Source organism: Lates calcarifer, linkage group LG21 (genome assembly GCF_001640805.2).
Source record: "Lates calcarifer isolate ASB-BC8 linkage group LG21, TLL_Latcal_v3, whole genome shotgun sequence".
NCBI classification, from domain to species: domain Eukaryota; kingdom Metazoa; phylum Chordata; class Actinopteri; family Centropomidae; genus Lates; species Lates calcarifer.
Window position 1 is genome coordinate 12,101,434 of NC_066853.1, and position 20,869 is coordinate 12,122,302.

Here is a 20,869-nt window from a genome sequence, read left to right on the forward strand (position 1 = left end):
GTCAAAAAATGTCATACTCTAGCATGGCATAGAAATGGTCCAAAATTGTCAAAGTATATAAGGCATCAAAAACATCAAAAAAATGTCATAGTATGTATGCCGTCAAAAAATGTGAAAAAATGTCATAGTATAGTATGCCGTCAAAAATGTCATACTCTAGCATGGCGTCGAAATGGTTCAAAAATGTCAAGTATAATAAGGCATCAAAAACCATCAAAAAATGTGAGAAAAATCAAATGGTGTAGTAAGGCTAAAAGCTGTACCTAAACCTCTGGCTAGTAGGGGCTAAAAGCCGTAACCCTAACCCCAACCTCTGTCTACAGTTGGCCTGGTTAAAAATATTCATTTTCATACAATATTAAACAGACTGGCAAAATATTCAGTGTTCAGAAGAAGATAGTCCTTTATTAGTCCCACAGCAGGGAAATTCTGTGTTGCAACAACAAAAACATACAAAGGCATGGTATAAAACAACATAAAAATTCTAAACAGGACTATGTACACATTAATAGTTTGGATTTGAGTACTGATATTAAAATATCATTAAAAAGATGCCATAGAATATTATGTTGCTAAAAATAATACAACAGTATGTTGTGAAAAATAACAAGTAGTTTATTGAAGTAACTTATTAAATAACCCATTTTAGTAACAGTACATTAAATTGTTTTCCTGTATTCATTACATGGTTCATGTTTATTGAAATGATGAAATTTTGAGAGATAACTATGTAGCAGAGTATCAGAACTATTTCTAGTCATTTCTGTGACTGTAATAAGAAGAATAACACACTAAAATATGTGATACTGAATGAGTTTAGTTCAAATCACCATAATTAGGTATCAACAATGAATAAGGTTGGTTTAGGAGGAAAGGAAAGGAAAAAAATATATATATATATGTATTTTTAATTTACTCATCAGTTTCTGTGATTAACACGTGTTCTTGTCTCTGCAGGAGGAGAAGGCGACAGCAGCTGAAGACCTGAAGTAGATGAAAAAAAACAAAAGTGTTACAAAGCTGTTAATAGTCCACGTCCATCATCTAACTGCTGTTAACAGTGTTAGTTTCCTGTTGTTCAAGTGCAAACACCTTGTTTCTGTACCATTTATAATGTAGTCATGGGCAAATTTTCCAAAGACTAATGTGTCTTTATGAGACTACTTATGATACAACTATTTAATTAATAATTGTATCACAAGCAGGAAAATGTGCTCATAACTACATTAAACCTAACCACCTCTAACAAGTGTTTCCTTGTGGTCAAATGTCATTATCTTTGCTGTGATTTGTTAAATGTCCAGAATAAAATCCACAAAAGTTTCTTTTCAAACTTTTGAGTTGCATTTCTCTGATTTGAAACTGATGCTATACAAATCATTTTACTGCATTTTATTTCGAGACAAATGTCATATATATTTTTTATGCTCGTTATTCAGACATATTTCAGACTTTATACTTTTTAGACTTATTGTACTAAACTTTTTATGGGTTTGATACTTATTGTTGTGACATTTTTTACAGGTTTCATGCTTAATTCTTAAATGTATTTTTAAAGGTTGAATATTTAAAGGTTTTAACCTTATTTATTAAACCTTTTTATAAGGTTTTCTAAATGTTTTATATTTATTTTACACATATTGTTAAAGGTTTTACATTAAAATTATATATAATTTTATTTATAATAATTTTGAAGGTTTCATACCTAATATTTAATAGCTTTTAATTTATTTAATTAAAACCTCTGTATTAAAAGGGTTTCTGTTCTATTCTAAATTAAAGTTTTATATTTTCTGTTTTATATAAATATATATTTTGTTAGACTTATTTTTTGCAGCTTTAATTTGTTGCTATTCCAGACAGGAGGTTTTAAAGTGCCAAACTGCAGCTGCGATAATGACAGAGTCAGACTGAAAAGAATAAACTAACACTGACCTTCTGAAAATGTCTTCAGGTCTGTCTCTTCTCTCTGTGATTTAATGGTTGGAGTTTGAATCCTGTGGAGAAAAACACAACAAACTTTAATATAAATATGTGACTTTTAACACATCAAAATAAAGGCACAGAGAGTTTCTGAGTATCAAACTTCAAACTGTTAAAAGATAGAGAAGTAAAAGACTACAAAGAAACCAGTGTGTGGACTAACTGGTTCTGGACTAATCAGAACTAGTCCAAGGGTTAAATCTGCATTATACACAAAGACAGGAGAAGCTGCTCTGACTGGAGTACTGACTCCATCAGCTCCAGATATTCACAACAGCAGTGGAAGTCAATGTTTTTTTCCTCCAAAGTCAGTTAAACTAAATTTGACTGATAGAAACCAAAATGAAGCAAAATGACAGTGTTTCTAGTGTGACACTGAAATGAATACGTTGTTCACATATTCATGATTTACTGTACTAATGAGAAAGACAGAGGGAGAAAGAGACAGACAGTTAGAGAGAAATAGTAAAGTGGGGTACACACCAAAAGATAATCAGGCCAACTATTGGCCCAAATCCCCCCTCTCGATCAAAGTAAGTAAAGGCCCAATTATTGGTTGGTTCTAAAGATTATCTTGCCAGATTTTCCTGTGGTGTGAGGTGTGTGAAGAGTATGGTCTAGACTTGCTCTATATGAAAAGTGCCTTGAGATAACTTCTGTTGTTATTCGGTGCTATATAAATAAAACTGAATTGAATATCTGCTCCAAAGACGATTGGAGCTGACTCTGTAAATATTAAACTTGTTCAATATTTGCGATCAGAAATCCTGTTATGTTTGGGGGGCACAGAGGAAAGCTAAGCACGCACTCTGTGGAATGTCACATGGAACAGAACAATAACCAATCAGGCAGTGAGCAGTTGTGAGATTTGGAGTTCTGAAAGTCCAGACTCTGATTGTTGGTGGTGAATCTGTTAGTGTGTGGTGTGCAGTGTTGGTCTTCACGTTGCACATCACACACTATAAGAACAAATCTCTGAAATCTGAAATTGTCGTCGTGTGTGTGGTCTCTCGCATTTTCTTCATTGGGTAAGATTTTAACAATCTTTCAGTGTGTAGCAGGCTTAAGAGAGCGAGGGAGAGTGAGAGACAGAAAGGAGAGAGAGAAAAACGTCATGCCAATAAAGCCAACTAAATAAAAAATCGAAATCGAGAGAGGGAGAGAAAGAGAGAGAGGGAACACAAAGAGAACGAGCCAGGAGAGAGTGAGAGAGACTGCGAGACAGAGAGAGAGGGAGAAGGAGCAAAGGAAAGGGAGGGAGAGAAAGGAAGAGAGAGATGGAGAGAGAGAGAGACGAAGAGCGAGAGCTGATGTTTAAAGTCTTAATTTTCTTTGAGCTATACGTTCACAAACTATGTAAATAAACTTAAATCACAAATCAAACCATCCAGACTTCAGATCAATCACGGAACATCTATAACTTAATGTCAGTGCTCTGTGTTTGACAGTTGATGTAAACCTGTTGAATTACCTGGAGGCCTCAGTCCTGGTTTCAAAGAACTACTTCACTGTACGAAGACTCTCTGCGATCGTGGACAAAGTGGTGACACCTGGAGGAAATAAGAGAAATATACAAAGGAAAATGATCAATACACTACTACCTATTCCTCATCATCAGTTTAACCCCAAAACACAGATAAAAGAAAGAATAAAGAGAAATTCAACATTACAGCTGCAGAATATTTTCCAAACATTAGAGGAGTGTCTCAGAAAATGGGCTGTGTATTGTCACATATGACAAGAAAAAGCATCACATCTTTAGGGACAAAAACAATAAATATTTAGGAAAATGTAACTAAAATCTTAAATCTTAAATTTCTATATTAATCGACTAATCACTGGAGGAATAATGTATATTCCTATGAAATGCATAATGAAAATTTCATTTAGTACATTTTTGAAAGCAGGGTTTAAACTTTTTAATTATACTTCAGTCCACAGGCAGAAAATTAACTGACAATTATTTTCAGTTTTTTTTTATTATTATTATAACTACTACTATTTTCTGACAATTTATAGACATTAATCAGTTATTATTACATTCAATACTCAACTTGTGAAATAATTTGAACAGTAACACTGTTGTTAACATTAATAATTCAGCTCATCAACATTTTTCTTCAGACTGGGTAAATCTTTAGGACACATACCTGTTTGGATTGTGAGGGGAGAAGTGGTGTTTCTGTCCAGGCTGCAGCAGCTGAGCAAGTAAACCTGGAAAACACAAGTAAAACATTTGAAAAACAAATAACCTCATTAATAAAGAATAGTTCACCTCCAAAACTTGAACAGTGTAGAAGAATACAGCACTGAAAACTAAACACTAGAACCTTGACAATGACACATTGAGTTTTGAGGTGAATAAATTAATTATGTTAATAGACTATGACTTTAGCATCTCAGAGAGAAAAGCAATTTTTAAAATAGTTTTATAATAATTTCTAACAGTAATCTCAGCTCATACATTGTGATCTACTCTAAAAACTTTAGGTTTAGAGGCTTAAAACTTGAGGAGGAGCACAAAAATCTAGTTTTCAAGCTTGTATTTAACACAAACTGAGCTCAAAGTCTCAAGTCACCACAACCAAATTTGTAATAACAAGGGATCAATGGATGGTTATGGGCAGATTACTACCATAAAGCTACAAAGACATATAAAACGACAGACTCAAAAAACGATCAAAAATGCAAAAGCAAAGTGATCACAATGAGATGCTGCCACACTGAAACACAAAATGACCACAAAGAAACGTTAAATGACCTGGAAAAGAAACAAAACTATAAAGACACAATAGCATGTAAAGCTACCAGTTGGTGTAAAACAGCCAGCTAGAGACAATGCAATACTACCACAAATAGACAAAATGATCACATCGACATGATAATCCACCATAAACTGACTTAAATTGACCAAGCTGGAGCACATCATCACAGAGAAGCAGTAAAATGTCTGCAGAGTTATGGTAAAGAGATGCAAGCAAAGTTTTAAACAGACAAACTGACTACTTAACAGTTACCACCCTCCACAACTCGTGTCAGGAACGCTTTAGTCACAGAATCACAAACACACTTTAGCCCACGCAAAGAAAAACGACGCCAAAGGGAAAAGCCTCAAATGCATCATAAAAGATAAGGCTAATGCTAACACTCAATGCTAGCGCTCGCCACTAACGCTAATGCTAACACCCGGGTGTAAAACCGCCAGGTAGAGGACGCATGATGATATAAAATGACCACAAATAGCCACAAACACAAGGTGACAAGGACATGCTAAACCACCATAAACTGAGTTAAAATGACCACAATGCAACACAAAATAACAAAAAGACGCAAAATGTCAGTAAGGTGAAAACAATTAGAAATGCTCTGCTATAATCCATCCGCGTTGGGGGTTCACAACTCATGTCAGGGACGCCTCAAGCACAGAAATACAAACAAACATACTCTTACCCATGCGATATAAAAGACAGATTATTATAACACTAATGCTAACGCTAGCCGCTAACTGCCTTACCTTCGCACCGTAGGTGTGTTCAGCGTCCACTCTCAGCACGTGTTGGACAAAAAAGCAGCTCCAGAGTTTATTTTAGCATCCAGACTTCTTCATTAACGACAAAAAAGCAGCTCCAGAGTTTATTTTAGCATCCAGACTTCTTCATTAACGACAAAAAGCAGCTCCAGAGTTTGTTTTAGCTTCCTGACCTCTTCGGTACCTACGTTTTCTCGCAGTACTGACAAACAGAGGCAATGCTTTAGACTTGGTTTAAATCTGTTTTCAGGCTTCATTTCTCCGCCTCTCTACGCTCCTCCCAGAAGCTCATAGCCAATGACGAGCCACGCCGGAGACAATGACGACATACGTCATCTAACATTGGCAGAAAAACACTGATTGGCCGGACGAATCTGGTCCGCCTAGCAACCGTCTCTGATTGGTCTTAAAATACATCCATCGTAAAGACAAATAGAGGTCTGAGATCTGGCGTACAGCCATGCGCCAGACGCATCATCAGTGCACAAAATCTGAAGGTTCAACTCCTTTATTTGTGACTGTTTTCTGACAGTGTGCCACATGTTATTTGTAATAGCCAAGCTAATGAGCATGCTCTTGTAACATATATGGATACTGTAGTTAGTTACAACAGCTTTATTGGGTTTAAGGGTCTCAAATATACTTTTACTCTATTTATTTAACGGTCTCTCACTGGCGCCTGTGAGCAACGGAGGAAAAGATGATCAGCATCCCCGGGAACTTCAGGTGGAGGTACTGCAGGTCCCGCTTCATCACCGCGACCAGTGTCATATCAGTAAATCCTTACAAGGCTAATATATTATTTTAAAAATAAGCTAAACCACAAAATCAAAATATACTGTGTGAAAATGAAGGCTCGGCTTCGAGTCATTTATTCAGTTTTACTTTTAAAGAGCTATTCCAGCAGAAGCTCAGTACTGTCATTGGCAAAAATACTCCCCCAGAAAATTACTGCTGTAGCATGATGTGTACCAATGATGCTTCCTTCACATTTCTGATTGCCCCTTCATATATGCCTGCCTAGAACCAGCCCTGACACACACACACACACACACACAGCAGGCCCCACTCAGGCAGGAGGACTGTCACACCCCCTCACAGAAATGGGGTCCCAAACCCTGAGGTAGAAACAATCCCAAAAAAGCTAGATGATACACTGAACATTTTAAATATTTTTCTGTCACTAGTTTTCAGTTTCAACTGTCAATTTTGTCGTGGAGGGGAGGGGCAAGAAGTGCCTGTAGTTTTCTTTTACTCAACCCCTGCAGTCACCAGCAGTTCACGTTGATCATCAAGTCAGGCAAAGACAGCTGAAGCCGATCTCGAATGCACCTATTGATGAAGGTTCTGTCGGGTGCTGTCCCACCTTTTATCTGACCAGAAATATATTTGTGTTTTGTGAAATGTTGTTGTGGTTTGACGTTCAGGGCCACTGCAGACTCCTAACCTGATCAAAACACTAGAGGGCAACATGCTACAATGAAACACAATACAGGCCGACAGAGGAGTTTATTGAAATAGGTTTGTAAAATTTTTACATGTTTGTTTTTAAAGGATTCACAATGTTTACAAATTATTTCATTATTATTTTTCCATATTTATATACTCAAAAACAACGGCCATATATAAATCATAGCATACTCACAGTCGCTCACACACTCAGTCCCTCCATCCTCACAGCACATCAAAACTGACATTCATTCAGATGTATAGAGTATATTTATACATATTTTTCACATAGAATTTAAAATCAGGTATTACAAGCAGCTGTAGATGTAGGGTATTACTGTATGTCACTGTTTATACTGTGTCACTAATCCAGGAGCTTAACTAAGTGTTTGAATGTATTTACATTTGCATATGTGCATACATATGCATTTATGTATGTCATCACAGAGTTCATCTGTCCTTTGGTGAATCAACATACGTCCCACCTGCATCTTGTTGTCTCTCAAGCTTACTGGACCTGCACCTCCGTCCCTCTTTGTCCATCTACTTGCCGTTCTTGTGTTTCTTCTGTTGGAACTTCCTGAAATGGGTCTGGATGGTAGCAGCGGCCTTCTCAACTTCGACTGGGCTGAGCGGAGGAACACTGGGAGTGGTGCACGTCCCATTGCTGGCATTGGAGTCTGAGCACGACAGGACACAGGGGATAGCCAAAGAGGCAGAGGCAATTGCCATGGAGACATAGTCTGTAGCAATGATTGAGTTCAAACACATGATTTACATATTAGCCTTGATTAAGGCGGGCTATTTTTCTGATTAAAGTTTGAGTCAATAGGATTTGACACTTTATTTGAATCAAACCCTAGTGGTAACTTTAAGATGACAACTATTATGGCAGAAAAATAGCCAGCATTTAAGTTAATTGGCAGTATTACTTACTCTTTCTATACACGCCTATGCTGTTCCTCCTATAGCCATCAAACTGTAAATGAAGCAGAATAACTGTGTTAAAAGATGCATTCAAACTGATACACACACTGACGCACAGGGGAGAAAAAAAAAAGTGTAAAATCAGTAGTGAAGACTGCACAAGCATCAGATACCAGTGAGGTCTGATGATTATCAGTGCTACAATCTTATCTGGAACTTAGCAGACATAGTGTTCACATACCACTAACAAAAATTACACACATGCAAAAAGATAACCACACAGGCACTTTTGTTGAATTCTTCTACTCAACTGTACAAAATGTGCCATGCTCAAGGAATGTGTGTAATGTACTGTACATTTGTGACGGCACCAGTGTGTGTCCTTTCTATCTACGGTTAGAATAATGACCTCAAACACAAATCCCCTTGATTGGGATTACAGCTCAAGCAGAGCAGAGGCAGGGAAACCACAGGCTGAGGACTGAACAAGCTTAGCCTGTTTATGCGTCAGTTTGGCTGTGCGCCCACGTTCAGTCCCACGCACAAGCTCCATAACCTCATCAATGAGGTCTACTTTCTCCTTTTACTGGAGGAGTTGGGGTGATTTTAAACTGTGGTCAGTGGCTAGTCTAAGATACAAAACATCTTTCTTAACCTTTGCATCTTTATCTGTTTTGTATTCTTCCTATTTACATGCTTCGCTTCTTTGTTAGCTGCTCTGTCACCTTCATATCTCAGTACCTGTAGCCTCAGTTAACCACCAAGGTTAATGTACACTCTTTTTAGCTTTTTGTCTCTTTTTGTCTGTTTATTTGCCAGCTTCATCTTTATAAACGTTAAAACCAGTTATCTCAATCCATTGAAAAGGTACAAAAAATTCATAAGACAGGTGAACTACAGTTTTTATGTGTAGCACATCAGAGGTGTGCACTTTGGACTGGACTGAAATGTGTCTCTTTATTCAGGAATCCATAGTGAAAGGCTGAGGAATAGAATAACTATGAAGTTGATCTCTGGACAAGGATTTATCGATTCGCTGATATTGATTCAGTGAGGGCCAAAAGGTCATTGTTTGAGTCTGGAGCAAACCTTGACTTTATTTTCTTATATTGTATTATTTGACTGGTGCTGTTTGAGTTCAGAGGCACCAAAAGTCATATTCCTCTGCTTTACCTTTGCAGTCCTCCTCTGAGACACCATAAGTAAGTGTAGAACATGTGACCAGCTTACACATATGCCCACATGCTGAGTCAGGCTTGACTGCTGAACTTTCCATGTGCCTTCACTGACCGCTAGATAAAAGAAGATTAGAAATGCTAATTTATGAGTAAAAATTCCAACTGTACTAGCAGGGGAAATCCGAAGACAAAAAAAAAACAAAAAAGAGAAGACCCTAGTGGAGCCATGAAGAGAGGAAGTGGCTACAGCGATTGAGTCACAGAATGAATGTGCGTTGTATTAGCTGTAAGGAATCGATTGCTTTGGGGCGTCACCATGACAACGTGTGACCGCAATTATACTGAGGTACAGATCTCGTTATAACTAACCTCATCTGCTTTGCTGCTCCTCCGACTGTGCGACACCGAGTGAACCTGCCAAGGCAAAGGCTGGGACACCATGTAAGGTAGAGGGTCCTGTTGCCGTGCAAACCGTACCCCTATCTGTAAGAGAAAAGTAGAATGTGTGTGTGTTGGATGGTGAAACATAAGCAACCTCATCACTGTAGGTGTGAGGTCTTCCTTCTCTTTGAATACCTCTCTCCCTCATGTCAGGTTCCCTTATCAAATGGATGTAAACAGACATTTTTTAAAATTACATTTTCAGGACAGTTCAGCCTGAGAAGTTTTGGGTGACACATGACATTTCACTGCTGAACCGATAAACAGTTTTTTAGAGAGGTAAGCATCAGATGTCACATAATAAGCAGAGAGGAATAAGAGAAAGGAATGCTGCAGATTAAAAGTTTAGTTTACAGTTATACTTGGATGTTGTCAATATAAGCCTGCTTCATTATTTGACTCTGACAACCTGCTTTAACATCATCCTGATCACATTTATATGGACATTTAGATGCTGTCCATGTAAAGTTGATTTGTATCTGACACGGACAAGGAAACTGCAATGTCAAGGTTACAGCAAAAACATGGAGCACTTCACCCACCAGTGTATTTATTTCAATATTAAGAATTCTTTATAACAAATATAAAGGCTGTAATGCAAAGAATAACACACTAAATAACTGTTAAATTTAATTTCCCAAAATAATAAATATACCTCTTATTTTAGTTTCATCTATCCTTATAATCATCTTACCGTTTCTACGACTCTGACCATCATGTACATGGCTGTTAGCATGGTGATCAACATCTTGACCACTGTTTCTTTAGTGTCTCTATCAATCCTTAATGTTCTCCCCGGTTTTCAATTGCTTTCTTCAGTACTGCTGAAGGAAAGGTTAGTCCACAGAGGAACAGCAATCAGGAATGCAATGAAGTGTTGCTCAGGGGAAGGACAACTGAACACACAGTGTCAAGTATGTCGACTCACATAGGTCTCTCATGTACACACAAGCACACACTTACACAATTGTGCACACACGCGCACACAGACACTTCACTCTCGCAGTCTCTGACACACGAGGGTAAGACTGCTAAAGAGCTTTGCAGGACAGAAATAGAGACACAGTAATCTTTTCCACGGCACAACATTTATCCCTCAGGTGTGCTTCCACCTCTCCAGCAGCCTGGGCAGATCAGGTTTTATTCACACATGTAGGATTAAAAAAAAAATAGAATACACCTTATTTATAATTTACTTTGCATATAATTTTATCCTCCATATAGTGCAAATGTCTTGCATGTTGATTGTGCAAGCCTATATGAATCAATGAGAAGGTTTCACACAGGCTGACATTTAACATAACAGCAGTACTTTCTATTGGGGCACCCTTTATGAAGTGTTATAAGTTGTAACTTATCAAGTTTAGGATGTTGATAATAATTTACTAGTGCTAAGAATTAATGGTTTTAAGCTTTAGCAAGTAATTTCTTAACAAAGAATCCAGCTGTTAGTTACATTTTTTAAAATAAATCTTCCCTTATTCAAAAGTACCAACATATAAAATTAGATAAGTGTAAAGCAGATAAATTAAAAGAACAAGATGGTCTTTTTAGATGTAAAGAGTATATGTCTGATTAAATAAATGCATTAAACTATAGTCATTATTAACAAGACAAACTACTAATCTCCTCTGCCATCTTGTAGTTATGAACAATGCCTGTCAGTCTGGTAGGCCTTTCCCCACTAATGTGGGGAAAATGTTGATCCATAAAAGGAGGGGAGAACGGTGAGGGAGGGATTGCATCAGGTTTGCTTCCACCTGCATTTACAAATTTAAAAACCAACATTTCAAGTTAGTCTTTCTTAACTGAGAATACAAACATTCATCCTATATGTTTAGGTAAATCGAGAAAGTCCTCTGCATTTGTAATCACTGTATGCACATGATTTATGTGTTTGTGTTTAACAGCTGGTTTCAAAGCAAGCTTTTTAATAAAATGGAAATAGTACAGGATGAAGCACAGGATGTTGCATCTAGTATCAAGTGCTCTCATTTACTTGAATTCTTCTATCTCATTTGGGTGGCTCTCTATCCGGAGATCCATCTGAACCTGCTCTAAAGTAATGAAGTAGGACATCTTAGTTAGGAAGGCCAGAGTAAAACGTCACACAAGTGTCTAGGAAAAAGAACTCCACGTTATCGCAGGAACAGGCTTTCTATGAATCATGAATCAACCATCTAGCTCAGTATTTAGATAAACCTGTATCTGGGAGATCACATATGACTATGGGTTTGTGTGCGTCATTGTCTGGAGCCTCTGCTCTGACCCTTGTGGACCAATGTTAATGCTTTTGAATGCATTTCACCAGTAACATTGCACTGTGAGTAGCTGGCACTGCCTGCTGTTATCATGTCTGAGTATCAAGTCTGTCATCTAAAGAATTTTTACATAATCACCAATGTTATTTGTCTCTTGCCTACATGTTTCCTGGTGTGTGCTGATAATGTTCGTTTTGTGCTTGTGGGATCAGATAAAAGTACAGGAATGTGTCTTACCACATGACAGACAGATATAAAAGACAGAGAGACAAAGCCACCTGGTTACAGATAACATGTAAAGGATACTTGTTTTCTTTTACCCAGCAACTGTATGAGGAGAAATCGGTAAGAACATTATGATTTTAGAGAGAAAATATTCAAAAGGAACATGGGCACTATCACAAGGATGATGAAATATTGGCATTAATGTGTGTCTTATTTGAGAGATTATACATGAAACAGCATGCTTATTTTATGAGGAGACTACTACTACTACTAACACTACTGTATATTTGAGCAGGGTTGAAGATGGCAGATTCAGGGAAGCAAAAAGCAAAAGATACAGTAACAAAACAGCTAACAAGTTCCTAACTCAGAATAACCTTGCTAGACTGAACAAGCATGTAATAATTACTTCCTGATGAACTCACAAAACTGATAATCAGTGATTACTTAATTACTTAACTAACTAATCTATCAACTATTACTCTGGCTATTTATTGCTGCCCACCTAGTGTTAATCTATCACATTTACCTTATTATTAATATCCTTATCATCTAACATTTTATTACTTGGGTATAATTTTCCAGAAAGTTAAAATTTTGCAGTGAAGCCCAAAAGATGAATATAGTTATGCTTATTAGAGCTACTTCTTGTTTCCCGTTAATCATCTCACACCCACTCAGAGCTATCAGAGCTAGACTACATAAGTGTACATAAAGTAGTTAAAACTAGCTCCACCATGACCCACTACAAAAGTAAAATGCTAATTACACTTTGTTGCATCAGTATTAACAGTCTAATATCATCATATATAATAATACAACAATCTAAGGGAATTTTTACTGCACAGTCACTTCTTGACTTTAGATACTTTAACTTACATTTTACAGATACTATTTCTGTACCTTTAGTTTATCTATACCTTGAGTATTTTTACATATTGCAGTATTGCTACTCTTAAAGTGAAGGCTTAGCAAAATTAAGTAAATAAACAATCATACTAGACGTGTGTTTTGTACTACTCTACTAAATGACATTAGCTTCCTCCTCACTTTCACCATCCTTATTTCTAACTACTTCTAGCCACATATTAGTAACATTCCAGCTTTTAAGCAATGAGGCATGGGCCTTGCTCACAACTGGAAAGAAGCCAAACTCAGAACAAATCTAAAAATCTGTGAGCTTTGAGCTGTGAAGTGGTAAAACTAAAGGACAGTCACTTTATTGCTGAACTATCAGTGTGATGCTTTATCTTTCTGACAGTCTCCTGAACTGAGGAGAAGCCATTATATCAGCATATTATGTTCAGGCTGTTATGGGTGAAGTTTTCTTGTTGTGAAAAGCAAAATGAAACAGGGAGGAGAGTCTTGCTTCAGTTAAGCATTTCAGAGAAAAAAAAAAAAAGTACAGCCTTCTCTGTACTTTCCACAATGAACAGTCCCCTGAGATAGCAGACGACAGCATATTTTCAACATGTGGTATTAGTGGTTTTAGGGCCAAAAAACTTGTAGGTACTCTTGAAAGTGTTGTGCTACTTTTCATGTGCTGGTAATGTATAATAACAAATTTTAATCACAGGGCTCCAGTCAATACTCTATACTACAAGTGATGTGGCTGACCAGAGAAGAAAAACTCATTTAATACTGAGACAAGGGACACTGGATTCATCATGTCAGTTAAGCTTCCTAAGAGGCTGAGCAGCAAGAAAAAAAGTATGTTTCTTATTTTTGTTTTATTTTGTTGTGGCATCATAGAAATCTATTTCATTTGGGAAGAAATGTTTCAACTTGTCTGAAAATGCTGTAGATATTATATTGATATTTTGAAAATGAACAAGGGACTGCTGTTTGTAAAGAAACTGTAGATGTCTTAATGTCTATCAATCATGAAACTGTTTAAAAGATTAACAGATAAGATTAACCGATAAAAACACCTACCTAAATGGCAAACATACAATTATTTTATTCTTAAGCTGTGTTAATAGTGAATTCAAACACCTTAATAAACCCAGCTATAATTATTTGAGAAATCTGACTTCACTTTAAAGAGCAGAATATTTAGCCTCAGTATCTTAATGTATCGGTTTTACCCTGCTTTGATTATCAAGTGAGAAGTTCCTCAGACAAATCAGTGGCACTTTGCAGAGATACTGCTGCTGAAGCAGAAATTAAGCAAAACATGAAACAAAATTAGTTAAAACCTGCAGGCCAGGAGGGATGTACTTGGATAAAAGCAGTGTTACTAAATGTTTTAATGTGTTTACTCATTAATTATAGTTGGGTTGGCAACAGCAAGTGTAAATTATGATGGTAATGGCACCACAGGATGGTCTGTGCCAGGGAAACACTGCTGTTTTGTTTGCATGTTTGCATTAAGTATTAACACATTTTCTTCTTGTTATTTAAAAAGTAATGCCTCTTTATTCTTAAAATACGTCTGAACAGCTGAAAACTACCTAAAGTGCAAACAATCGATAAGTACTCAGTAGAAATTTTTGAATATTTATATTTATATTTAATTTTTCAGGATAAATCTATATCAACACACAAGATTGAAAAATATAGCTAATCCATAGCTGATTGTCTTGTTTTTAAACCAGAACCTCCAAAAGACAATGCCCAGACAGAGGTTCTACATAAGCTGGGCCTGGAGGCCTTCAGGACTGCACCACTAGACCCAGCATCTATGTTGGACATCAGCACTTGGACTCTGGAGAACCAAACTCCTCTAGAGCTCAAAGATCTGCCAAATGCTTTCCTCCAACGCCTTTGGCTACTAAGCCCCAATGCTCGAAGTACTTGCTGCAAATCTCATCAATGTGATGCTGTGAACAAATCACCTGAGGAGATGATCAATGGTTTTGGTGAAGAAAGCCAGTATGCCATCAACCCCCTTGATCTAGTTACAGCGGTCTTTATGTCTGCCAACACCTTCCTTCAGCAGGAGATGGCTGTGCGCATGATGCAATGCCAGTTCGCTGTGCCCCTGGTACTACCAAGCATAGATCCAGAGGAAGCCAGTCGCTTCCTTCTTTGGCCTCTCAGAGGTGTTGTGAGCAAATGGCCATCTCATTTTCTGGATAAAAACAGGAACTTCCAGGAGGGGGATTTGGCAAGTACATACATGCCGATGGTTTCTTGTGTGAAGCTTGGTCACTGTGGCATCTCCAAGTCACAGGTGCTCAACCACATTATAAGCAGACTAAAATCTTGCAATGAAACATTTCTCCACAGGGGGATGGATGGAGGACAGCTGCCCCGGAGACTCTCCAATGGCCTGGTAGAGACTGGATGGTATGTACCCACTGGAGACACTGCCAGAGATAATTTCTCCGTCCCTGTGGTCATCTCTAACCTACGTGGTGATGCTAGCACACATGAGAAATGCCTCACCCTTCTATGTCAAGCGTCTTCAGTTGTGATTGTTTTCTGTGGGAATCTTCGAGAGAAAGAAAAACAACTTCTTGCTTCTTGCAAAGATATGACAAGCAAGCTCATATTGATTGATGTTTCAGACACTGACAAAAATGAGAACAGTGTTGTGGGGTTTGTTAGTACAAACCTTGAAGAAGACATCGGCCTACCCAAAGGGTCAGTGCTGCAAGGGAAAGCTTTGAGTGAGGAGGAACTGGCTAATAGGCTGTTTGACACCCTGAAAGATCTGTTGCCAAATCAACTGAAACCCATTACACTGGAGACAGCAGCAAAATTAGCAGTGGAGTTAGGCCTTAACGTGGATGAAGGGACGGTCTGTAAAAAGGCAATGGCCATAGTGGAGGAAGTTCTGAAAGGTTTAGATGAGGGGTCTACTCAATTCAGAGAGAAACAGCTTCCTTTGCAGGGGTCTTTGTGGTGCAAACTGGCTGAAATAGAAAAGGAGGAGAGTAAACAGAGAAAAGACGGAAAAGAAGTCAACCCACAACTGCAAAAAGAAGCTAAAGATATCTTGGTTGAGTTGAGCAGCTACAAAATGACCCCAGCAATGAAAATTTTCACAGATGCGCTTTTCACAACAGATAAACTTGAGAGGACTTACTTCCTAAGTTGGATGAAGTTGAGACTTCAGCAGAAGCAAACTGAAGGTAGCATGCCTGAACATTCTGGTGAGCTTGAAAATGGAGCCAATGATGACCTAGAGAATAGTGATAGTTTCTGCACAGATTCATTTGATGAGGAGGAAACTGAAGATCTGCCTGAACATGCTGAACTGCAAGTTTCTGACCTACAGTCTGACATTGTGCAAGAGCTGGAGCATACTTTGCACAAGTCTACTGGCGAAGGCCTAGAACCACAGTCAGAACAAAAAAATCTTGAGCTGACAGATGATCCAGTTATAGAGCAGCAGTTGTATACAATGTCAAATGAAAAAGAGATCCAAGAAGAAATAACTGAAACCAAAGTCAGTCTTGAGGAACAAATTTCAAATCCAGTCTTGGAGACTGGAGACAACGGAACCTTGAGCTGCCAAGTCACACAGCAAAATGAACCAGAACCGACACCAGCCACTTCAGAGTCAACTTCCTCTGCCCAACAACAAATGTGCCCAGATGTTTCCTTTGAACCTCAGGTAGCCTGGTGTTCACAGCCTTTTGAACCTGATCCATCCTTGCTGGGGCTTGAGCACTTTTTACGTGAGATGGGCCTAATTTTTGAGCTAACACACGTCAGCCCTGGCAGTGGGAGCCACAATGTGCTACGTCTTCCCAGCTTAGCTGCAGACCTGCTTCTCTATGGGATTCCACTTGAACTTATGGATGGAGATGCCTCAAACATTCCCATGCGCTGGCTGGGCTGTGTCTTTGCAGAGCTCAAACGGCGTCTACCTCCAGAACAATGCAGGATTCGGGTGCTAACAAACCTTGGAGTACATCATGCAAGGAATGCTGATGTTCTTTCAGCATTATTTGGGGTAAAATTCCCTGAAGGAAGGAAAAGATCCACTAGAGGGGTGTATATGGTTGCCCTCTGTCTCCCTGATACTGTTAGAAAGGACATGGAGTGTGATTTTCTGTTGTTAATTGATGTTGAAGGTCTTTGCTCAATCTCTCAAGACAACAAAAGAAATACCCAGATCCATGACAATGAGATGGCCACTGTTGCAATAGGACTGAGCGATGTTTTAATGCAAAATATCTCTTCAAATGCAAGTTCAGAGTTTGAAAAAGACTTCACTGTCATAGTCAATGCTCTCCTACGCATCAAAGAATGTGGCTCCATGCCCAACTGCCAAATCCTGGTCCAGGATGAAGAAATAAACAGCATATTACAAGCCTCACAGTTAAAGCGTGTTTCTGAGATACTTCAGACTGAGACTGGGGACAGAGGAACTAACAATGCTGATAAACAATATACAAAGACCACAAGCTGTATCACCTGTATCAGAGGGCCTTGGACTAATACATCCATCTCTGAACCAGTTGATACACAGTATAGTAAGACTGTATTAAAGCTTAAGAAAAACCTGCTTGGAGCATTGGAGAAATGTGCAGCTAAGACCGCACCCACAGGTCTGCCAGAATTTATGGTCTGTTTGTGTGCTATTTGGAATGCAGTGAAAGCAGAATCATTCTCAGTTGGTCTGCAAAATACTGACATAGCTTTAGCATTCTCTTTGTTGTGCACAGAGCTTTCCCAGTGGGAGGAGATTTCTCAGAAGCACATGGAAAGCTGGCTCCTGCAGGCAACAGAGAAAATCATCGCCACAAAGGAAAAGGCTTTAGATGCTGCAACCCAAAATGACCTCCTGAGTGAGTTGAAGGATGAAGCCAGAGAGGTGGTCAAAACAGAGGTGGACAAAATCAGGTCAAACATAGAGGCCTATTTGATGAAAGATGACCCTTTCAAAGAGAGCACTGAGACACTCAAGCCAATCCTAATGAGCAATATGGGTGACCTCCAGGAGCAAATAACTGAGGAGATCATGCAAAGGTTGGACACAGTCAACGAGAGCCATTGTTCTTCCACACAACTGGAAAAATTTGAGACCTTACTGAAAAAAGAACAAGAGTCCAAACTACATGCACTAGTAGAGAACAGCAAGTCATCCAAAGTTCTCCTTCAAGATGCTGAACTAGAAGAGGAGTTTGAAGGTGTGTGGAGTAAGACATTATTGAACTTTGACTTCAGGCCTTCAGAGACAGATGATATAACTGCAAGAGTGACAGATATTCTGAGACAGAATCTGATTAGCCGTGGTCTGCAGAAACACATGAAAAAGATTGACGAAATCAGCCAAAACCAGACATCTAGCTTCCAAGTCTATGATGAGCACTTTGGATACCGCAGCAGATTAAAGCACATGTTTGAGGACAACAACAGACTACAGAGAATAGAGGCTCATCAGGTAGCATGCAGCGTGATTGAAGAATACAATCAGTTTGTAGCAGATAAATCTAGCTCACCAGCAGATTTCTCTGACAGCTACATTACAGAACTGTTAGGAAATGTTGAAAAAGCTCTGAAAGAAAAATCTATGGAAATCAGATCGGCTTTTGAAGTGGATCTTAAAGTATATCTCTGTAGCTCTGCATGCAAAGACTTCCAAAAACTACATGACCGCTATGCCAAGGATAGAGAGCTTTTGATATGTATCACTGCAGCAAAGAGTATGTACTTGGCAGAGTTTATCTACCAGTTCAGAAAGAGAGACCAATGTCAGAGGGTGGCCCAAGCTTTCACCTCCATGGTGATCAAACCTACATTGTTGGACTATATCTATAGACCACTCGGGATGCGTATCGTAGAAGAGATCCAAGCTACAGAACAGCAGTATCAGTCCCCGAACGCCTTCCACCAAAGCTTGCTAGAGGAGCTAATAAAGGAGGACTGCTTTGAGACTTTCCTGGAATACTTGCTTTCCTTTGACAGCTTCAGACTGAGAAAGATTCAGGAGACAGTGGTCGGCTCACATCTCTCAATTAACCTACCTGGATAAATGGAGGCAACAGAGACTTGGAGAAATTGTAGGAAAGATTGCAGCAGCCGTGAGCGAAACAGCAGAAGGTACCAGTGGAGTGCTGAGTGATACAAAGCCACTGCTGGAGAGAGTGTGCCTCACTTTAGAGAGAGATGGAGATGTGAATGTCACCAGGGCCCCTCTGGATGGACCTCTTTTCAGTATCACCACAGAATGGGATCGTTTTGTGACATGTTTAATGGAGTTACTGGCTGCAATGCGGTTGAATCTTGCCCAGGATTTCTCCCAAAGTGTGGATATCACCCATCTTCTTAATTGCTTTCCAGTTCCACCCCAACACTCCCTCTTCAACAAAGTGAGAGGTTGTGACGAGCAATGTCCTCTCTGCAGGGCCCCCTGTGAGGTGGAGGAAAAGGGTCATAAGGTTCACAGGTCTCTGCTCCACAGGCCCAAAGGCATGGTGCCTTATGACTCATGTTCTTTCTCCTATAATGGCTGCCCTGAAAACATGATCCAAGGTAACCCAGGGCAGGTTCGGGATACACACATCACTCCTGAGGACCAAAACAGCCAGACACCTAGTGCTTACTGGAGGTAAGGCTTATTTAGGTTTGAATATAAGCAGACTGAATGGTAAAATGTTACATAATCTGTATATACTGTATGCATATTTGTATATTTGTATGAAATTAGTTAAATATTCTTTCATTTGCAGGTATGTATTGGCAAGGTTCAATGAGAAGTTTGCAAAGGAATGTAAGAAGGAGCCAGCACAGATTCCCGAGGAGTGGAAGATGATCACTGAGGATGAGGCATTACGCAGTCTGAAGGAGGCCTTCCTCACTAGACAGTGCTAATATAAGGACTGCCTTGTTCTTCATAATACCTTACATTTTACTGTTCAGGTTTGATCTTGGTGTACAAGTTGAACAATTACCCAGTGATGGTGATGATAATGGTGATGATGGACAGAGAATAAATCATATGAATTATTCTTTCAAGGTAATGATAATGATAACTGACTTGATTTTGTTATTTGCCTTTTCTTTTTTTATTTTTTAAAATCACTCTTAATAATACAGTGTCCTTTTGTAAAAATGTTTTTAAAATGCTTCACCCCACCTCTTCCTGATCTGAGAAAACAATGTGAAAAGACCTGGGATATAAAAATAGAAATTGTTAACCAAAAACATGTTATGACACTACTTTTTTATGTGAAGGATGTTACAATATTTTAGTGAAACATACATTCTAAGAAAATAAGTGAAGGTATTAAAATGACAAAAAACAGAAAACTACTTTGCAATGTTTTTATTCCTTCTTTGTTTCATTTGAACACACACTGTCACACAAAATTAGCCCCACATTTTATACCAATAAGATTTAGGTGTCTTGTCAAATATTACATTCTGAATTTAAAATCTGTCTCTCTTGCCTACAAAACTTAGAACATTATGGCGTTATAGGTTAGGGCACTAACTCAGAAATTGCACAACATGAGATCATGTGCATCCCACAGATTCTCAGTTTCTGCCACAATATCATCATCAAACCTTCTTGGAGCATGTCATCTCGTGTAGAAGCATGCAAAATTTACAAAAATTATGTCTCTGTATCACTTTGTCACATCAACCCACTTCTTCTTATACGCGCATAGACAGAATCATCTAATGAAATGAAGAAGACTGAATGAAGTTGAGATAAAATTCAAACGGTGAGATCCACAAGAGGGCAATGTAGGATGGAGAAATCTCTGATAGCTCAGTGCTGAGATGTAAGAACAGGGATCATTGGTTTGTATCTGTATGCTGAACTTGACCTGCTATTCCTGACTACTGTATTAATCCATTCATTCATCTATCCATTCGCCTGTTTATCTGTCCAGCTATACCACTTGCAGATGGCGTTTTATACAATGAGTGCTTAAAACTGTGGCTTCAGCCTGCAGTTACTGAATTTTATG

The 20,869-nt window shown here is 38.6% G+C and overlaps 1 protein-coding gene and 1 long non-coding RNA gene across 5 annotated transcripts in view; one reads left to right on the forward strand and one right to left on the reverse strand.

Annotated features, from left to right (window-relative positions):
• The window catches only part of LOC127143753 (uncharacterized), a 21,387-nt gene extending 15,647 nt beyond the window's left edge, over nt 1-5,740 (reverse strand). The window contains exons 1-4 of one of the 4 annotated variants that reach the window (XR_007815367.1): nt 5,498-5,740; nt 4,134-4,197; nt 3,455-3,533; nt 1,936-1,997 (exon numbers count right to left, since the gene is read on the reverse strand). This is a non-coding gene — a long non-coding RNA (uncharacterized LOC127143753). The remainder of the gene's footprint in view (nt 1-1,935; nt 1,998-3,454; nt 3,534-4,133; nt 4,198-5,497) is intronic. The other 3 variants (XR_007815368.1, XR_007815365.1, XR_007815369.1) reach the window with 3 other exon arrangements.
• Nucleotides 5,741-12,023: 6,283 nt separating this feature from the next.
• Nucleotides 12,024-20,201, forward strand: si:dkey-202l22.6 (interferon-induced very large GTPase 1). The gene is given in 5 exon segments (XM_051078952.1): nt 12,024-12,113; nt 13,570-13,703; nt 14,591-18,891; nt 18,893-19,500; nt 19,622-20,201. Coding segments are annotated over 4 exon segments (5,094 nt in total). The 5' UTR covers nt 12,024-12,113; nt 13,570-13,660; the 3' UTR covers nt 19,764-20,201.
• The last annotated feature ends 668 nt before the right edge of the window (nt 20,202-20,869 follow it).